This window comes from Bactrocera neohumeralis, unplaced genomic scaffold (genome assembly GCF_024586455.1).
Source record: "Bactrocera neohumeralis isolate Rockhampton unplaced genomic scaffold, APGP_CSIRO_Bneo_wtdbg2-racon-allhic-juicebox.fasta_v2 cluster11, whole genome shotgun sequence".
Taxonomy (NCBI): Eukaryota; Metazoa; Arthropoda; class Insecta; order Diptera; family Tephritidae; genus Bactrocera; species Bactrocera neohumeralis.
The window spans coordinates 1,410,762-1,433,036 of NW_026089624.1; the positions used below are offsets into that span (position 1 = coordinate 1,410,762).

The 22,275-nt window shown below is 39.2% G+C and overlaps 1 protein-coding gene and 1 pseudogene across 33 annotated transcripts in view; one reads left to right on the forward strand and one right to left on the reverse strand.

The window, feature by feature from the left end:
• Positions 1–22,275, reverse strand: part of LOC126765673 (putative dual specificity tyrosine-phosphorylation-regulated kinase 3 homolog) — a 293,060-nt gene that overhangs the window by 68,389 nt on the left and 202,396 nt on the right. For all 33 annotated transcript variants that reach the window (XM_050483344.1, XM_050483311.1, XM_050483321.1 and 30 more), the window contains one exon: positions 8,127–9,034. In XM_050483344.1, coding sequence (XP_050339301.1) covers positions 8,127–9,034 — 908 coding nt within the window. The remainder of the gene's footprint in view (positions 1–8,126; positions 9,035–22,275) is intronic.
• Positions 2,860–3,062, forward strand: LOC126766321 (small nucleolar RNA U3; annotated as a pseudogene).

Below are 22,275 nucleotides of genomic sequence, written 5' to 3' on the forward strand. Positions count from 1 at the left end.
TTATAGCTTGTAATTGCGCTGTGACATAAGAATCTAATGCGTGGTGATTTAACCGTTTTCTAACCAACACTGCTGTTCTTCCATGTGCCTTTCCATCTGGGTGGTTTGTAACATACAGCCTAAATCCCTGTATAAAGAAATTGTTTTTGTTCGTAAGATGAGTTTCTGACAATAGCATTTCATCAATATTATTTTCATCCAGAAATTTAATAAGTTTCAGTTTATGTTGGTTAACACCGTTAGCATTCCATAAACAAATGTTTAATACACTCATTTTTTACTTAAAATAGTTTGCAACATTTGGCTTTGTGATTTGATTATCTCTTGAATCATATTTTGCATTGAAGCCATAAATTGTGTCATACATTGGATAAGGTTGAAAATAATAGTTTTAACGCTTCCATTTGGTTGGTTTTGGGGCAATTGTATTTGTGCAGTATTGCCTTTCACCACGTTTGCATAGCTCCCTTGTGTAGCATTGTCTTTAGGATTAACTGGTTTTGAAATATGGACAGGGTTTCAATATTTTCATTAGGAGGAATGTTGAATACATTTGCTTGAATGCCCTGTGAGTTAGCAGTGTGATTTCCTCCACAATTGCTGCACTTTTTATTTAAATCCTCTTTTTTAAGAGTACATTTTGAAGTAGGATGTAGATTACCACACCACACAGACACTGCGTGGAGTGCAATATGCTTTCGTGTGTCCATACTCTTGGCAATTTGTTCATTGTACTTCACCATTTCTCTTACGTGGTTCCTCAATGGTGATTCTGCGATAGAGCAGATATTTTAAATTGTAAATCGGGTGTATTTCATTTTTCTTTAGTTGGGTGTATTTCATTTTTCTTTAGTTGGTTACAATTTGGCATCAGTTCTATTTTGAACATTGGTTGTGGGACTTTGTTCCTGTTAAAAATATTTACTACTGATTTAATGCTAAAACCACCTTTTTTCAGTGCTTCTTTGACATCGTTAGAGTCTACCGAATATTCTATATCTTTTATGACAACAACTAGGCCTTTTGGGCTCTTCAGTTGGTAAGAGTAGTAATTCTTGTTTTTATTTGACAAAAATTTAATGATTTCCCTGAAACTTTTTTCAGTGAAGAACTGAATTTTTGTTTGATCTATATTGCCTTTTTTCAAAGGCACTATATGGAAATTGTTAGTACCTAAAATTTCCCTTAATTTCGCAAGAAGAGAACTGCACTGCTACGCTCGCGCAAATATGTATATTGGAGGTGGTTTGGCATTAACGACTGTGGTGGTACCCTTCGCATCGTCGTCTGAACCATTGCTTAGTTTCCTTTTACGTTAATATAGCGATCAAAGTACATTCTCACCTTGCATTTAGTTTTCGTTCGGTGTCCGGGTGCTTGCTGGTACCTGCATACTGGTTGCTGACAGTGCATTTGTTGTTGTCCGTTTGCTGTTCTCTGCTGCTCCTGCTGACTGCACTTGCTTACTTGCTCTTTCAGCTGATCGCTGCCATGATAACTCATCGCCGTTAATTTTGTTTTTGCCAGGAGTTACTGTTGTTGGCTCGACAAAGCTAAAGTAGGCTTTTAAAGAATGCCTACGGCCTTGCTGGTGAGGCTGAGTAGTACTCATTTTTGTTTGTTTGATTATTTTTCTTTTTTTGTTTTTAATTTTTGTTTCGTGCACAATTTGTTTATGTTTAATTATAGCAGCTTGTGGGCACTGTTTGCTATTTGTTTGCTTTTATTTAATAATTTTTTTGTTTTTTCTTTTAATTTTTGCTTGTTTGCGTTTTAATCACAGAAGTCACGGAGCGAATTAAAAACACGTCCGTATACCTTGAACACTGTAAGAATGAAATTTTATTTGCAAAATTTTTACATAAGATTAATATGATAGAAGATGTCTGTATACATTTGTTTAAATGAGTTAAGCCTCCCCCACTCTATCCGGGAAAGCCTGGCGCACCCTAGCACAACTCAACTCCCCTGAGAAGAACACCACAATTGGCATCGGAAAACAACATGCACTAATACAACACACCTGGGGACAAATTGGATTTCACCACAGCAGATGACGACTATCTAACTAACAAAAGGATTGGATCATCGCTGCTTTTGACTCATTACCTTAAACTTTCGAATAGAAACGTTGCAACAACTCGGTTCCTGCGCGCTGACCTCTTTTTTCTAAATTATCGCAACAACAACTCGACCACGATCTGCATCAATTCGAACGCCAACGCCGGCAAGATGGAATTGGATTCTCGCCGCCCTACTCGTCATCATTTAATTTTAATTAACTACATCATTTATTATTGAAGTTATACTTCTCATACGAGTTCGGAAAAGGTTGCGATAGATTCAGGTTGCGCAACCTTGCTCAATATGACTCTACGCGACCTTGTCTGCGAAGATGTTCGAGCAGCAAGCGGTGACAATCGGCGATCGTTTGTTCGTTTCTTTCGGCACAACTCGGCTTTTCTACCAACAACACAATGTTGCCATGCTTATGCTGTTGTTGTTTTTCTAGAACAATGTTTCAATTTTTGGTTGGTGACATATTCAATTAAAAATAAATTCTGTTGGTATTCGAGCCTACGTGCTCGTCGTAACTTTTCAAGCGCTTACCACCAACACCACCATTGACACTTGTATTGCGTTGTCCTAATTATGGTTTGGTTATGCATGAAAGAAATATACAATGGATCGCCGATTGTTACCTCTTTCCTTGCTGCTGCTGCGCATATGTATGTTTGTATGCTTGTGCATTATTGAAGTTATGCTTCTTTTTCTTTCGTTTGTTTTTCATTTCTGCGAATTCTCAACTATTTCGCGTATATTTTGGTTGAAATACTCTGCGTTGGCCGTTGAAAAATTAAGGCTATACTTTACAGGATCGTTTCTGTAGTTAGTCTTCATTTAAATTTTTTGGAAATCGACCCGCGATGACGAGGTATATCGTTTTATCTGACAGCATGAGGTTTATGAACTTCATTTCTAATATTGTGTTGTGGCATATTAGAAATGATGTTTCTTCGAAAATCGCTCGCTTACAACGGATAAAACGACTTCTGAGTGGTGATTTTAATGAATAAATTCCAAGGTTTTACGCAAAAATAATGTGGTCAATAAGTACAGTACGCTTATGTATGCTTGTGCATTATTTTTCTTTCGTTTGTGTTTCATTTTTGCGAATTCTCAATTATTTTATGTGACTTTATTTCTTTCGTCTCTCTTTTCTTTTCTTTGTGCGAATTCTTTGAATTTCTGAACCCGCACATGCGTATACATACATTCATATGAGCATGTGCAGATACACAAGATAGGATAGAAAGATGTATGCCTTTTAACATCGTATACTATACTAATAAATATTTTTCGTACTAATAGAAATTACATTTATCCCAGCAATATTATGTATACATATGTATATAAGGTATATTGCTGTGATAAATTTAATTTCTATTAGTAAGAAAAATATTTTTTAGTATAGTATTACGATGTTGAAATGCAAAAATTAAAGACTAAGTCCGTCGAGATTCAAACCTGCGTTCACATTGTGACTTTTTATGTGCTTCGTGGCGTTATCTTAAGTATGGTTTGGTTATGCATGTAAGAAATATACGATGGTTCAAATAATTTTGTTTAAGTATAGAAATATGCTTTTGTAGAACATTTGCTTTCGCAAACATACAGACGAATATGCAAACGACATAATCATAATAACAATCATACATATTGTTTCGCATTTTGCTTCTACGCCGGTCAAATTTCAATACAAAAATCGACTGAAATGCATCAGAAAATAAAATGGACAACTAGGGCAAATAATTTAAAAAAAATGTATTGATAATTAAATATAAATGAAAATACATGTAAATTTACTTAAATTTATTTAAATTTAAAAAAAAACTTATTTAAATTTATTAAGAAACTTATTTAAATTTATTGAAAACCTGCAAAGAAAAATAAAAAGAAAATTAATTTTACTTTGGCCCAGTTTTGTGCGCAATACAAATGCAACGCCAATAATGAATACAAGAAATTGACTAAACACCATGATATTAGATATATCTACAAATTATAATATGACAACCCAATTCGAAGAGTACAAAAGAGAGATGGTTACGCTGCATATTCCCTTCCGCAACGAAGAGACAGAACTACTTTCCGAGTCAAAATTCCTTCATTTAGACTTTGCTTTATAAAATGTTCATAATGAATTTAAATGTTCTAGTTTTCTTTCATACAAAATCATATGCATTTCTGAATATCACTAAGAAGTATAACTTCTTCCGCACGTAGGAACTCCACGCACCTTTTTTTTCATTGATTAAATGATATTGTAAAACAGCAAACAAAATTGACTTTTATTTCAATTGAGGCAGTACTGTGTACTACTTTAAACAACATTGTTGTAATAAATTTAATTTCTATTAGTAATAAATATACCTACATAATACAAAAATATTTATTAGTAAAGTATATTATGTAAAAATCAAATAAAATTATTAAATATGCAAATCCAAATTGACTATAAATATCAGGGTTTTCATTTACTAGCAAAATTTCTAGAATTATTGCTATGCTATAGCTAGCGCTCTCACTTTGGTGGGAACCATAACAGAACCATAGTTGAACAATGTAAAATTATGTGCTCTACTCTGCTCGGAATTTTGTTAGGTAAAAAATTATAGCTGTAGCAATAGCCAAAAATGAAGTGTTGTGCTCTGCTCTGGCGTAGCGGTAGCAAAAAATTAGGAGCGGTATTTCTCGCATGTGTAGTGGGTTGTTAAACTTATTCCAGTGTGAGAGCGCCCCAAAATTAGCGTTTTTTATAACGTTTTCCATTATGGCCAGATTGGAAAAAATAATTATTTGTGGGCATTTAAATTGAAACACCCAACATTTAATACGAATAAAAACTACTATATAGTTGTTGTTTATTATATGTAGAAACTATTTAAATCTTTTTAAAGAATATTATAACAACTGACTTTTGTCCTTTCAATACCCAATAATAGGATTTAAGCTTGTTAGCTCTCAATCATTAAATGTTTTTAATCATTTTCCATTGAAAATATACTATGATGCTTTAAATTACAAAACCTTTCATCAAATACCTTTAAATTTCACAAATTCATTTAATTTTCATTTTTATAAGTGGTCTTGAACGATGCAAATAATCCCTCCGTTTACAAATTTTTTTGGTAAGATTTCAATCTGGCCATCGCTCGTTTCCAAATGCTAAACGTCAAAACCTCCTGAACTCGATCAACTGTCAAAGTTTAGGTGGTTTTGACGTTTAGCAATTGTTCTCTCACTTCCAGTGAGAGAGGAGTTAAAGATCCCTTTATCTCTGACGAAATTCTTTACATTCGTTGGGAGTATCATCATATGGCGTACTTACATATGTACATACATATATTTATTTCTCTTCCTAGAATGATAGAGTACAAGATTACGACACTAGTTTACAGTTAGTTTTTTTCGGTTTAGCTCTTGACAATTCTTACAGAAACAAATACATTGTTCAACAATTTCGTGACGTAACAGTTTTGCGTTGAGAAGAACAAGCATAGAAATGCATACAAATGGTAAACAGAAAAGTAAACACTTTTGGAAATTCCCAAAATAATATTAATTCATTCGTCTTTGCAGGAAAAATTTCAGTGGAATGTTTAGAATATTGTTGCGAGAAAAGATATAAGTAGTTTTAGGCGCATCCACAATAAATAGAGTAGCATGTGTGGAAATTGTTCAAATGAAGAAAACCAGTGAAAGTGTACTGTTGTATTTATTTAAATTTCTAAGCATAAATATATTAATTTTTTTAAATGAAATGTGCAGTGGCTTGTTGTAATAATTATTATGCAATTAAAGGATCGAAAACGAGTTTTTTCAGTTTTCCGGCCGATTTAAAAGTTGCCAAAAAATGGGTGTTATTTTGCAAAAGAAATGATATATTTAATACTAAATTAATAATTTCACAATTCTTTTATCATAATTTCATACATCTGATACATCTGAACTTATAATATATGTAAATATTTATATACAACACAAGAAACGTCTTCTCCATTTGAATCACAACTTAATAGACAATTTTATTATCAATAGGCCGATATATTTCTTTAGAAATGATTCAAATCTTTTCACTCAACAATATTCAATCGCTTCACTAAAACTTTTCATTAAAATCGAAAGAATTAATAATATTTTGCGAATTTACAAAAGTGTTTACTTTTCTGTTTACAATTTGCAAGCCATTTGACAATTTTTCACTCTTGTTCTTCTCAACGCGGAACTATGACGTTTCGTAATGGCGGTCGTCGTAATCTTGTATTCTATCATTCTTGTTCTCTTCATATTCTTGGGTATGTGAGAGAGCTGCATTTGCATACATTTTCGCTGTTAAAAATGGAATATCAAAGAACTTATTATTCTTCAATATTCCCTGGTTGGGATCACCATCATGGGGATATGTGGTTTAAGTTTTACAAATGTTCGATATCGAACCTGGACCTTCTCTATGTCTTTATGTTCTCTGGCTAGACTATGTCTTTAAAGGCGTTTAAGGCGTTTTGTTAGTTAGCAAGATTTCTGAAGAACTACTCAGCCGATCTCATGAAATTGTGAAAAAAGTCGCGAAGTTTTCAATGACATTTTCATTTTTTTGTAAAAATGTTTGCAAAAATTAGATTTTAATTTTTTTTTTCCTGCGTCCAGTTCTAAGTTAAGGTTTTATCTATACAGGTATTTTTCACTTGAGATGATCCTGTAAGGAGTTATCCTACCAACGCGGGCGCATATTTTTTCCGACGGTCAGCGAAAATGGCGCCGTAATGGCCGAGTTCAAAATATTTTTTTCCAAAAATGTCAGAATTTCTTTATTAATAGTGTATGTTTGTAACAATAAATATTGGTATTAAAATATTTAATTTTTTATATAAGAAAATAATTGTTGAAAAAAGGCTGTTTTTACCCAAGGAAATCTACGTAACCCCTTAATGCGCAAGTTAATTTTTACAGAAACATGGACACACCCAGTTTTATAAGAATATTATTAGTTTTGCATGCATTCATAAAAATTCGAAAAAAAAACTCATATTAATAGATATGATTCCACATAAACGTATATGTGACCTGGTCTACGGAAAGGGAGCTTAGGTGTAAAAAAAGGAGAACAATTAATGAGATAACAAGAAACTGACGATTATTTTCAACAGCTTTTCCCAGAAAACTAGTTTTCGCACGTTAGCTCCCTTTTCGTAGACCAAGTCACATATAAGCCAAAATACTAACATGTGGCTGTAATATCAAAGCAAGTTTCTTAGCATAATTTTCATTTCATGCTCAGCTCTGTTCACTCATCACTGTTAAAATTTCTCCTTCCGAGCATGCAGAAATGAAATCCGCTCATATAGTTTTATTTTGTTAGCTTTGTCAATTCACACGCTGCTCTGCAATTGAACCTTCTCCATGTTACACGTTCTCTGTTGTAACAACTTACGGAGAAGCAGAATCGGATGACAGTTGTAGAATGAACGAAGCATGACAAACTAAAAAGTCTCGAAAGGCACACATCTCAGCATTATCTTATCATATGCTTAGTCAACGCCGCTTTGTAAAAGTGAACCTAGGCTAATTAAAAATTAGATCACTCAAAGACTCCTGCCTACAAATTATCTGCAATATTATTACCCAATATTATATGTAAGTAACCAAGTGTTATGAAAGCTTACAGAGAATGCTGAAAAGCATCAGGAGGCTAGTGGAACCTACAAAGAACCAGAAGCCGCAACGGGCCAAAAACAACATCGGGAGGGTATTGCATGAATTATCAACTTCACCCAAGGCGACCTTGAGCCATGTAAATTGGCAAAAGCTTGTACTATATACATATTTATGTATATCAAAGTAGCATTTCCTCCATCTATTTTTTTTTCCTCAAGTGTTCTCAGGACGCATCGTTTTTAATATAATTTTTTTTGAAGATCTGGCTTTTAATTAATTATTAATAATTTATTTCTTCCAAATGTAAAGTATTGTTTACTAATGAAATGAAATGACCAATTCCCACATAAAATATCGGTTTCGCCGAAGATTGTTATTACAAGATTTTCACATCAATACTTACGCACCTTTATGCCGGAACGTCCTTGCTGCTTAAGTAATACGTTTTCAGGCTTCATATCACAGTGAATAATTTCATTCCTGTATAATGCATCTAAACATTGTAATAGCGAATGTGCAAATTTTCGCACAAGTTGAAGGCTAAAACCTTTGAAACCATTTTTTTTTATCAACTCATATAAATTGATGTTGAGCAGCTCAAAAGTAATACACATATGGTTCCGAAATGTAAAATAATCAAACATATGGATTATGTTCATTGTATTATACCTGTCTTGTCTACGCAAATGATGCAAAATGCGAATTTCTTCCTGCGCTTGTCGATGAAAGCGTTTTTCATTTCGGACCATTTTTAAAGCGACATGTTCATGTGTCTTATGGTCATATGCTTTAATTACCTGTCCAAAGCTCCCTTTGCCTATCACTTTAAGCATTTCATACCGATAGGCCACATGGTCATGTGGTATATAGATATAGGCTCCCTGTTCGTTATCATAGTCAGAATTATTTGGGCCGAAAATGCCTGATCGTTTTTTAGCGTTGGCACCAATAAAATATATATGCGGATACGCTAATATTTCAGCACGTTCATATGGAGTTAATTTATGCATATATAATATCATTACTTGTTGCGGGGATACCACTAATGACTTTGGTTTCTCTTGTAAAGCACACTTTTGCTGCCCTGACATAATGATCTGCTCATGCAGCAAAAATGTTTCTCCAACTTTAGATACTTCCACCAATTGACCATCTACTGCAGCAATTTTTGGTAACGTTTCACTACATGGTTTATTACATGTTGTATCTGTTGGTAAACCGACACAGATTTGACTTTTTAAAGTCGCAATTGGTGTCGAAGGGGATGCAGATGGTAAACCACCAGACGTAGAAATCATCCTTCCCAGTGATAATACTGTAAAAAGATTATATATTAATTTTAATTAATTTATCGTCCTTACAGAAGTACATGTATATATCAAATAGTAATATTTAATTATGTGACAAATATCCCAAGTGTAACCGCATTTTTTCGATGGTTCAGCTTTTCTCGTACAATAAACATTTTTTGGTTCTAAACACTATATAAAAAATAAAACTTTGTCGCAAAAACTCGCAATATTTCGAAAAAAACTGAATTAGTAATTTTTTGGATGATCTTTGAAAATATTTATTTTCTCTTAACAGTCCGAATCGATTTCGCTTATGTATATTCAGTCCTCTTTCATTTGATATTACTAATTTTTACAAAAAAGTATGCGGGTAAAGAATACAAGAATTTTTTTAAACAAGTTTAATTTAGGTCCACTTTTCAATCGCTTTAAACAATTTTTTTCATAACGTAATATTTCTCATTGAATGAAGAACTATACCCAAAAATGCATGGACCCTTGGGAGATTTTGTCTCTGATTTAAAAATTGGTAATGAACTAATAACTCTTAAGCATTAAAAGTGACTGATATAACTATTTCTGGTGTTTGTAAGACTTTGTTTTAACAAATTTTGCATATGAATATAATGTATTTGCAAGTCGGAATTGTGAACCGTGTGATCAATTATTTCCGTATCATATTAACTTTCGTCAAAGACCACATTACTTCTGAGAGAATGAATGGAACTAAAAAATGGTGTTTCTTTTTAGGTGGTTTTCAAGCAGAAAAAAAGTATATAATTTAATGTTATGGTCAAGAATTTAGCTTTATTATAAAGATAAAGGTTTGTCATTATGTTTTCATATTCTCTTCCAAGGAGGTCAATCGTCTTAGGCTTATCTGCATAGACAAGTCACTTTTAATAACCCCATAAAATATAGTTCAACGACACAGGTCTACGACGCAAGATAATGTGATTACCAAGAGTTTCTTTCACTACATTGATTGTTTCGTTGGCCGTATTGCATATAACGCCATCTTGTTGGAGAAAACACCACACATCAATACATGAAAAAAATTCACACCACCCACCAATGCATGCAAACAGACACCACACACGATAACACCACCCTTATTTTCAACACTCTCTCTGCTCAATCAACAGAAAAGATCGACGAATTCATCCGTCAATTCCCACGACAGCCGGTTCTACGCACCGGAATTGACTCGGATTTCATCCGACTAAGGGCTGTTCTTTCGGCGATCTAACCCCGTTTGGATCGGTAAGTGTTAATTTGTGTTTGTCGTTACTAGAGCAACGCCTTGCAGCAGGGTTGCTCCGTATCCTCCTGACTCGCGCTGGCATTGAGTCCAACCCGGGCCCGGAGGAATTTTTCTGCTGCGTATGCGCAAAACGGCTCCATCCAAACTCCACCTCGGTCAGGTGCAACACATGCAATGGATGGAGCCATCTTAAGACCTGTTCAGGCCTTAAGACACATAGGGAGTGGACCACGCGTTACGTGGCCCCATGTTGCCTGCGCAATACTGCGACCCAAGCCTCTACGGCTGTGCAATCCGCACATATTTCGCGCGCCGCGCCGCCACCAAATCCGAGTGGCCAACAGAGGACCTCCACGGTCCCTAGGAGCTCAATCAGGCAACATAGCTCCCCCCTTGCATGCGAGAACCAACCAGCAGCTCTTGGTCCCTCGCACAGTCTGTTCCGTGTGTCAGACCGTCATACGTCGGAACGTGGCATCCGTCAAGTGCAACTCTTGTACTGGCTGGTGTCACTTTTCGGCGTGTTCCGGCCTGCGCACCACACGTGAGTGGAGTGACTCATACGTTGCCCCATGCTGCAGGAGTCTGCCCCGCAACTCACAACAGTGGCGTCGCCTATTAACACCCCAGCGCGACAACCGCCCCTGCGGGTACTACAGCTGCAACAACTTCCACCCACACGTCACTCCCTCACCCCCAGGATCACCCACGGACACCCGCGACAAACTCGGCTACTTCAATTTAACTGCAACGGACTCCAGAGTAAGATCGAGGAGATAGTTGCACTTATGAATCGGGAACGTCTATCGATAGCTGCGGTCCAAGAAACCAAGTTAAACAGCCGCTCAGATCTTCTGAGTTGTGCAGGTTTCAACGTTATACGTAAAGATCGCGAGCGAGATAATGGTGGTGGCCTAGCTTTCATATTGCACAACACCGTGCAGTATCGTCTAATCGATGAAGACATCGACCCCAGGGATACTACCCTAGAATGTCAGGGTATAGCTATCCGGTCAGGCGATGTCGAGCTCGAAATATTTAATATATACATCCCTCCAGTTACATGTTGCCCAACAGGATATCACCCGAATATAGGTGCGCTACTTCGTGGTGAAAACCGTTTGGTACTAGGCGACTTTAACGCGCACCACGATCTTTGGCATTCCTGCCTGTCAAATGATCGTAGGGGGATGGAGCTGGCGGAACAGATTGACGATTCGACATTCTGCACAATGAATGACGAAGCCCCCACCAGAGTTATGGGCACCTGTAATAGCTCGCCTGATATTACCATTGCTAGCGGTGGTCTGATAAACAGCATAACCTGGCGACCTATGCTAACTCTCGCATCAGATCATCTGCCCATAATTATCTCGATCGAGAAGCCTCCCGATTTTGTTTCTGTGGACAACCGCACCTATTTTAACTTTAACAAAGCTAATTGGGTCGGCTTCACAGAATTTACTGAGAGCACCTTCAAAGCTCTACCTATTCCTATGGACGTATGCGTTGGCGAACGTCAATTCCGCAAGGTGATCGCAGCAGCTACCGCTCGCTTCATCCCGGCTGGAAGAATCGCGGAAATCCGCCCCAATTTCCCAGCCGAAGCAGCCGTTTTAGCTAATGAGCGCGACACCTTACGCCATGCCGATCCCGGGGATCCCCGAATAAGGGATCTCAATTTGGAGATTCGGCGAATGGTAAACCAACATAAGCGGACGAAATGGATAGAGCACCTGAAGTCCTGTAACCTCTCCACCGGAGTGAGTAAGCTTTGGGCTACTGTCAAAGCTTTGTCTAACCCGAAGAGACATGACGACCGAGTTGAAGTTCAATTCAATGGTCATGCCTCTTCGGACCCGAAGAAGTGCGCGAGCTATTTTAGCCGGCAATTTACACTGCACCCTTCGGTAGACAAAGCTAAACGATGTGTTAACCGACGGCTGCGCAAAATGCCAAACGAAGGCGCGCCACTTACTTTCACCGATGAGGAGGTTCAGGGTGCCATCAAAAAAGCAAAATCATCTAAATCCATTGGCCCTGATGGAATCAACATGCTAATGCTAAAGCATCTAGGCTCGACGGGAGTAGGATATCTCACCAAGGTCCTCAATCTGTCGCTGACCACTCTTCAAATACCCGATGTGTGGAAAGTCGGAAGAGTGGTCCCACTACTGAAACCTGGGAAACCCGCCAACAAAGGGGAATCTTATCGACCGATAACTCTCCTCTCCCCAGTAGTGAAGACACTTGAGGCCTTGCTACTCCCGACCTTCACTCACCACCTGAGCCTAGCCAACCACCAGCATGGATTCCGAAAAGTGCACAGCACCACCACAGCACTTAGCGTCATAAACGCCCAGATAGTTCGTGGCCTCAACCAGAAACCACCCTGCGAAAGAACGATCCTCGTAGCGTTGGACCTGTCAAAAGCGTTTGACACGGTCAATCACACAACGCTACTGCAGGACATCGAAACAACTACGCTCCCTCCAGGGCTAAAGAGGTGGACCATGAACTATCTGAGCGGTCGCCAGTCATCCGTACTATTTCGAGGTAAAACATCTAAACTGAGAAGAATTAAACAGGGGGTTCCGCAGGGTGGTGTCCTCTCCCCACTACTGTTTAACTTCTACATCTCGAAACTCCCACAACCACCAGAAGGAGTTTCCATAACCTCGTACGCTGATGACTGCACGATATTGGCGTCGGGCAATGGAATCGATGGCATGTGTTCGAAGGTAAACAGCTACCTCTCCGACCTTTCTCGTTTCCTCACTGCACGAAATCTCACACTTTCCCCCACCAAATCCACAGCGACCATATTCACAAACTGGACGAAGGAGTATAGACTTGAGCTTAACATTGCAGTCGACGGCGTCAAAATTCCGACTGTCAACAATCCTAAGATTTTAGGTGTAACATTCGACAGTCTATGCTCCTTCTCTCCTCATACGACCGCGATTATCGCCAAAGTACAGAGCCGCAACAAAATCCTCAAGTCGCTAGCCGGCAGCACATGGGGAAAAGACAAAGAAACGTTGTTGGCAACATACAAGGCAATCGGCCGGCCGGTCCTCAATTACGCAGCCCCCATATGGTCGCCTGGATGCAGTGGTACGCAGATGAGGAAACTACAGACCTGTCAGAACACTGCACTCCGGACCACTACAGGATGCCTTTTGATGTCTCCCATTGAACACCTACACAGTGAGACGCTTATGCTCCCAGTTAAGGAGCATAATGAACTCCTCTCCAGGCAGTTCCTGCTGGGATGCTTTCGCAGAAATCACCCCTGCAGTCATCTGCTTGGAGCGGAACCGCCTCCTAGGAGCATCAAAAGGTCATTCCTGGATTACGTCGACGACGTCGTACAGTACGCCGACCGGACTTCGGACGCAACTAACTTCAGACAGGTACTGACCGCCATTCACAGCGGAGCCATTAACACCTTCACCGACTCCCTTCCCGTGAATGGCGTTCTTGGAGTCAAACCACCACCCATCGCAGACGAAGAGCTCCAGCTGCCGCGAGAAACGCGTGTGACCCTTGCGCAACTTCGTTCTGGATACTGTAGCAGGTTAAACTCCTACTTATCCAGAATAGACCCTGACATACCAAACATATGACTAGCGTGAAATGAGCTCCTTTGCATGCCCCACAAACCCCACCCATCTAACACCCTTCTCCCTTTGGTCCGACCCCGTCGAAACAGCACGTTTCTTGGGCCTACCGTTAGATGACATCGACGACAACACAAATGACATTTACCATCCCAACGGGGATTAGATTTCCGTTAAAACAACAACAACAACGAATTCATCCGTCATCACCGAACGATCACGAATTTGTTTGAGTTTTTTATATTTCCGATTTTCCTGCATGACACCATCCTTTTTCTCGTTCTTTGGCCCGTTAAATTATTCTATTGACATTGTGAATCTTTTAAAGGTGAAAACAAAAATTAATATGTATTAAACAGAGAGCTACAATAAAATCAGTTTTTAATCTTTGGGTGCAAGGGCTGAAGAAAACACATTCAAGTGGAAGTGATGCGTGTTTTCGTTCAGATTAGGCAATATTTTAAATACGGTCCCTTGTGCCCTAGAAGCAGAGTGTTACAGAGTTTGCGGAATAAAAAATCAATTTAAATAAAAACTTAGTGCTCGTTACAGACAAAATAAAAATTTTTATAGTGAGGAAAAATAAAAGTGCTGTTAAATAGAAAAAAGTAAAAATATACATACATATATACATATATACAAAAACATAACAATAAGTGCAGCGCATAAACATACATATATACCCATGTAACCAAAATCCCATGTATCATAGGTGAAGAAACAAAACAATGAAAAAGTGTACAAAAAATATTATTACTATACAAAATGTTACACATTAATATTATAGTGAAAAAACACGCAAAGAAAAGGTACGAAACTTAATACAAAGGTTTCTTGCAAACGGAAACATTTTTCTCTTTGGATTGGATATTGAGTTGGAATGAAAAATTTACTAAGGTGCAAATTTTACATTTTATTGTGCTTAATATAAAGTAAAATTTTGTTTCTTGAAATTCAAACCAAAAGCAAATGCATCGTTTGAAATTTCGTCTTGGTGATAACTTGATTACTTAATAACAATATTAATGAGACTTTAAAAATGCATTAATTTGAAATATTAATAACAATTTCAAATTTTAGGCAAACTGTTGGCTCACTACCAGGTTATGTGCCTTTGATGGGCATATGTACATAAATGCATTTTGTTTCATTGTTATAAAGACATTATATTAGTGTGAAATTCTGAAATAATATGTTTTTATTCTAAATACAAATGATGTTATTTAAAGCTCTTTGGTAACTCTTACAATTCTATAAAACATGGTATTTTTCCTACTATTGCAGGTATTAAGCAGAATACTCTCTAAACGGTGTTTCATTGCTATAAAAACGCTCACCGATCAGTGCCATTTACAGGTATAAATTAATTTTATTAAATTATGTTAGCTAATCGGAGAATGTCGCGTAAAAGCTTACTTAACGATAAAGAGAAAGGAGCTTTAAATGGTGAAGGTTTGACCAACCGGCCCAATGCCCGAAATTTAAAAAAAATTATGACAAGGGAACTTACGCTGGTCGAAAACAAATTTATAAACACACGAAATGAAAGAGAAATTTGTCGAGTTATCTAATAAAACGACGTCAATACGGAAGGTGAAAAGACAGAACCGATTTTCTGCAAATGAATAAAAAAAACATCCGGTAAGTTTAAGAAAAATAAATTTTTGAGTAATACGGCAAATTAGACAATGCGTTTACAGAACAAAACTTTACCATTGGCCACAGGTGATTTTTACCGATGAGACGTTGATGATCCATACGGTTGCTTGGGATACTGGATATATTTACGAAAAACACAGTGATATTTCTCAAAGCGCAATTTCGGAGGATGCTAACTTATTGTATGTGGTGCATTTTCAAACTCTGAGACACTATTATCTTCTTGCCGAACGAATAGCTCTGAATACCAGGAAGTATTAGAAGCAAATCTGCTACCCTATATACACAGCCATCCGCAAAAATCTTCCTTTTTTCAATAAGACAACGCAAGCATCCATACGAGCAGGTCAACGAAAATGTGGCTTCTCTGAGCACAATTTATTTGGGTGTGGCCAGAAACGATTCTTTTACATATGACTCAAGCAGCACACGACTTCCGGTCTTAGACCAACCTCCGGGCAGCCAAAGAATATACGTTTGAAAGCGAGCTAAAATGTGAAGGCGAAACATCCTCTCCACAGAGTTGTGCGATGAGTTTGGGACCTGCCAACACCACAATTAAAAAAAAACAGACAACATCTTCCGGCTTTTCATGACAAATCCTGCAAACAAGTCATGGATTATGATTTGATTGTATGCACCTAAAATGTCCGGTCCCTCAATTGGGAAGGTGCCCCTGTCCAGCTGGTTGGTGTCCTCGTAAGTGTAAAGGCTGACATCATCGCCGTCCGAGATATGCGATGGACGAGACAACGACCGAGGCGAGTAGGCTCTTGGGGCATTTACTATAATAGCAATATGAAGGAGCGCAAATTCAGTGTGGGATTCATGGTGGATGAAAGACGATGAAGATATCTTTGGCGCAAAGGTCGGTAAATTCAGCCTCAACACTTCGCAACGTTACGATCGACCACAACACGTGCGGGATGGGATAGATACCGAGAGTTGAAGAGGGAAGCGAGACGGATTTACCGACAGAAGAAGAAAGAGACCGAAATGCGTGAGTACGAAGAGCTTGATAAGCTAGCCGACAGGGGTACTGCTCGAATGCTTAGATTATGGAATGAACACTTCTCCAGCCTGCTGAATGGCAGTGAACGCACAACACCAGGAGACTACGAACCCGATTCCCCAATCGATGACGATGGAGCAGACATTCCATTTCCCGACCATGAATACTATCGAATAGCAATTGCCCGCCTGAGGAACATCAAAGCGGCAGGGGCCGACGGATGGCCGGCCGAGCTATTCACACACGGCGGCGAAGAACTGATAAGGAGCATGCATCAGCTTCTTTGTAAAATATGGTCGGACGAAAGCATGCCCAACGATTGGAATTTAAGTGTGCTATGCCCCATCCATAAAAAAGGAGACCCCACAATCTGCACCAACTACCGTGGGATTAGCCTCCTCGACATCGCTTATGAGGTTCTATCGAGCGTATTGTGTGAAAGGTTAAAGCCCGCCGTCAAGAAACTGAGAGGACCTTATCATTATGGCTTTAGACCTGACAAATCAACAACCGACCAGATATTCACCATGCGCCAAATCTTGGAAAAGACCCGTGGGAGAAGAATCGACACACACCACCACTTCGTCGATTTCAAAGTTGCCTTTATGCCGCGATGTCTGAATTTGGTATCCCCGCAAAACTAATACGGCTGTGTAAATTGACGTCGAGAAACACCAAAAGCTCCGCAAGGATCGGGAAGGACCTCTCCGAGCCGTTCGATATAAAACGAGGTTTCAGACAAGGCAACACCCTATCGTGCGACTTCTTCAATCTGCTGCTGGAGAAAATAATTCGAGCAGATCCAATCTTTTCTAAGAGTGTACAAATCCTGGCGTATGCCGATGATATTGATATCATCGGCCTCAACACCCGCGCCGTTAGTTCTGCTTTCTCCAGGGTGGACAAGAGAGCAAAAGAAATGGGTCTGGCAGTGAACGAGGGCAAGACGACATATATCCTGTCATCAAAAAAACAGTCGTCGCACTTGCGACTTGGCACTCACATCACTGTTGACGGTCATAACTTTGAAGTTGTAGATAATTTCGTCTATTTTGGAACCAGCGTAAACACCTCCAACAATGTCAGCCTAGAAATCCAACGCAGAATAAATCTTGCCAACAGGTGCTACTTCGGACTGAGTAGGCAATTGAGAAGCAAAGTCCTCTCTCGACAAACAAAAACCAAACTCTATAAGTCAGTCATAATTCACGTCCTGCTATATGGTGCAGAGGCTTGGACGATGTCAACAACGGATGAGTCGACATTGCGAGTTTTCGAGAGAAAAGTTCTACGAAAGATTTATGGTCCTTTGCGCGTTGGCCACGGCGAATATCGCATTCGATGGAACGATGAGCTGTACGAGATATACGACGACGAGATATACGACGACATCGACATAGTTCAGCGAATTAAGAGACAGCGGCTACGCTGGCTAGGTCATGTTGTCCGGATGAACGAAAACACTCCAGCTCTGAAATTATTCGACGCAGTACCCGCCGGGGAAGCAGAGAAAGAGGAAGACTGGCGCGCTGTTGTTAACTCGGCTATAATCGCGTAAGCGGTGTCTACGCCAATTAAGAAGAAGAAGAATTGACAGTGTGGAATGGACACACTAACCACCTTGGTCGGGTTCGAGGCCCATCTAAAACCTCCGCCGTGCACCCGGTTGCAATGCCACTCCACATTCAACTGACAAAATCAGTTCTTTCCGTATTTGGGTTTTAACCTGAACCACCACTATACTCCCCGAGTGGCCAGTCCGCAGGAGTAGGTTGGAGTAAACTCCAAGGGCTCCTGCTCCCCGTGCTACCAGAATTAAGTTTCCGGTCTGACCTCGTAGTTGAAGCTACTACCAGTTGAGCTTCCATAAGGCTCTGGGCTGATGGCCAGGGGTTGGACCCCGTACACACATCACATACTCGTACACGCACCACTCATACAAAAACCAACCGTAATTCCTAGGTAACCGCCTTCGCCGCTTAAACAATTCACGCGCAAACGACCCTAAATGTTCGGTATTCTGACTAGTGGAGATCTCACCACTAATATGTAATTGTCCATCAGTCCTGCTAATCCCCATATCACCCAAATCCCTAATGTCTGAGTACATCGGGCATTCTGCAATTAAATGCGACCAATTTTCTACCACCGAGTTAAGGAATGTTTTCCTTATAATTGTAACAAACATCAAAACAACCTTTTGTTTCAGTAAACAGAATGCAGAAACAACCTTGAGTTGGAACAATTGAAATGCACTATCACTACAACAAACAATCCTAAACAAACAAGTATGAAAACAACATTGAGTTTGAATACCATAACAACCTTATCTTAAAACAAAGCAAATGTATCTAAGCAAACAATATATAGTATATGTAAACAAACCTAAACAAATATTATAATCTGTATCTTAACATACTATCAACTAGTAGTAAGTAAACATACTAGTTAGTATAAATAGAAGTAAAAACCATGTAATAAGTTAGTCTTAAGAGCAAAAATAAAAAGTACACATCTCGGTGCAGCTCAAAATATATTCTTTTGACTCATTTTTACTTATGGTAAAAATTAACTCCCGCGCCACAGAAACACCCCGACCTATTCGATAGGTGCCTCTGATGCAAAAATGCATTCAAGAGGAGGTGCACCTAACGAAATCTGCATAGCATCCGTTGAGACGGTACGACATACAGGCAAACAAGCAAGCATCATACAACGCTGGATTGAGAGCAGTTTTTGAGACCCCAAGACAGTCGTGGCTGCCTCCCACCATACACATCCACAGGCCACAAACAAGCCACGATGTATGGTGCGGTCAGCACGAAGTCTGAAACCCCAGTCACTGCGGCGTATTTTGCCTACAGTTGCCTGCAATATCTGATTCTCATTCGCCAAGTGTGGAGTAAAACAGATCCTTTCACTCATGGTCAACCCAAGATATTTGACTTTGACTCACATATCTGATGCTGACCCCATTCACACGGACAATCGGTGGACGAACCGGTGACAATCTGCCTTTAAGCAGCATTGCCACCGTTTTTTCCCTCGAAATGTCAACCCCCACACCTACATCCCAAGTATTCACGATCTCTAAGAGATCTCCTCCCGCATGCTCGACCACAGGAAGAAGGTCGTCGACATACGCACAACACTTACAGAGTGGCTCGAGCTGCCCAAGCAGAGTGTCCATCATAAGGTTCCAAATATATGGACCACAGATGGAACCCTGCGGGCAGCCACGAATCAATCTCCACACTCCCATTCATGCCGACAAGAGAGGCCTTTCTGTCCGAAAAATAACTCCGCCAAAGAGTAATTTCCGGACAGCCAAGCTCCTCCAGCCGTTGCACCACTTGATCCCAGCTTAGGTAATCAAACGCCACCTTGACGTCAAAAAATATGCGAAGGATATATTTGTTGACGTTCTCCCTAACAACATTCTGAACATAAAACCATGCATCCTCCATTCTGCGTCCTTCCCTAAACCCAAACGGCCTATCCGCTCCTGAAGCCGTTCCACCATGACTTTTTCCAGCACTTTTCCAAGTAGTGGAAGGAGACTGATGTTCCCATAAGAGCGATAATCGCTCCAGATCTTATCAGGGGACTTCAGGAGAGGAACAAGCCTGGAACTTTTCGACTCGCGTGGAAAGTATCCCTCCCAGACGCACTTCTTATAAATGGCCTCCAGGTATACGTCACTGTTGACAGCCATAACTTCGAAGTGGTAGATAATTTCGTCTATCTTGGAACCAGCATCAACACCAACTACAACATCAGCCTCGAAATCCAACGGAGGATATCTCTTGCTAATAGGTGCTACTTCGAACTAAGTAGGCAATTGAGATGTAATGTCCTCTCTCGACGATCAAAAACATAACTCTAAGGCACTCATTATTCCCGTCCTGCTATATGGTGCCGAGGCATGGACAATGACAACATTTGATGAGTCGACGTTGCGAGTTTTCGAGAGAAAGGTTCTGCGAAAGATTTATGGTCCCACGGCGTATATCGCACGCGATGAGTTGTATGAGATATACGACGGCATTGACATAGTTCAGCGAATCAAGAGACAGCGGCTGCACTGGCTAGATCATATTGTGCGAATGAAAAAGAACACACCAGCTGTGAAGGTTTTCGATTCTGTTAAATCTGTTTCCCTACAAAGTCAAAATAACAAGCCAGATAAACCTTTTCGTTTTGCCAAAACAATGACCGAAGAAGTCAATAACTTAACAAATTGCTTCCTTTTGTCTAATGATGCCCAATTTCGGTATATTGACGCAATCAACTCCCGAAATAATCCACTAGATAGAACTTCTCCGGTACGAGTCACTGTGTGGTGCGCATTTTAATCAAAGTGTATTGTCGGGCAATACTTCTTTGAAGAAAAGGGTGTGATAGTAATTGTTAAGGGGAGCCGTTAATTAAAGAATGAGTTTTTTTACCCAGAACTGCAGCGAAGGTGTATGAATTTAATAAGCGTTTGGTTTTAGCAAGATGGAGCAACTGTACACTTAGCCACTTCAGGTCGCAATGAATAATGTTTTAGTTAGGTGTCGCTTGGAGACTTTTTACGGTCGATAATTTTTAAATGCAATTATTAAATAAAAAAAACAAGGGCTAAGTTCGGATGCAACCGAACAGTTTATACTCTTGTAACACGCACGAGTCAAAGCCAGGGAAATACGTTAGTGTGTAAAATGTCAAACAGAGGATCGGCATTAAAGCAATTTTATAAATATATACATATACAGGTACCATATATACCTTATATACTAACTGAGATATTCTGCATAAAGTTTGTTAGAAAAACGGAAATCATTATACGTAGTATATGGGAGTTAGGTTGGATTAAGTATTATCATGCCACATACTAAAAAAGTATTTCCTGGGTTTGAATAAGGTAGCTCACATACAATCACCAATCATATGGAGTAAGTCAGCCGGATTGTCGAAAATCCTGGTAATAGGTTAAGTTTTCGCCTTATTATATCGATTTTAATCACAAAGATATACAAGCAAAACACGTTCTGTAATTTTCATTGAGATAACTCAAATATTGGCCCGTATACCCAGCAAAATTTTACATTAGATATAGAATGGTGTATAGGGAACAAATGACCCAACTCAACTCATTTTTGATACACAGAATTACTATTGTCAGGAAAAGATTCTGACTGAATTTCAATTGCATAACTCACAAATTGACGATTTTTTCGGTCAAAAGTCAACTATAGATACTGAGGTCCACATGTTCGGTACTTAAGGGCAGGAACAGTCTTCTTTGGATTTGGACAATTTTTTCGTGCAAATTTGTATGCCGTTATAATAATTATTTATTGATTTGTGTACATACTGGAAAGTGAAAGAATCAAGTGGAATTTAAAATTGTGTTATATGGGAAGTAGGCATGGTCGTTGTTCGATTTCGCCCATTTTTGCAATGTGACAAGGGAATATGAATAAAGAAGAGTGCTACATTCTAAATTTTGTCGAAATCGATTGGACGGCTACCGAGATATGTATGTGAATTCACCAAAAAGTGGTTCACACCCATCACCCAATGTTCACACCGAATACTATAAAACCATATCACACCATCTCGTAGGTAAAATTTAATGTCGCTGGCGTAATTAGTTATTGATTTATTGTGCTTTAAGTAGTTTTGAATAGTACCGTAATGTTGGAAGTAAGCGGGGATAAA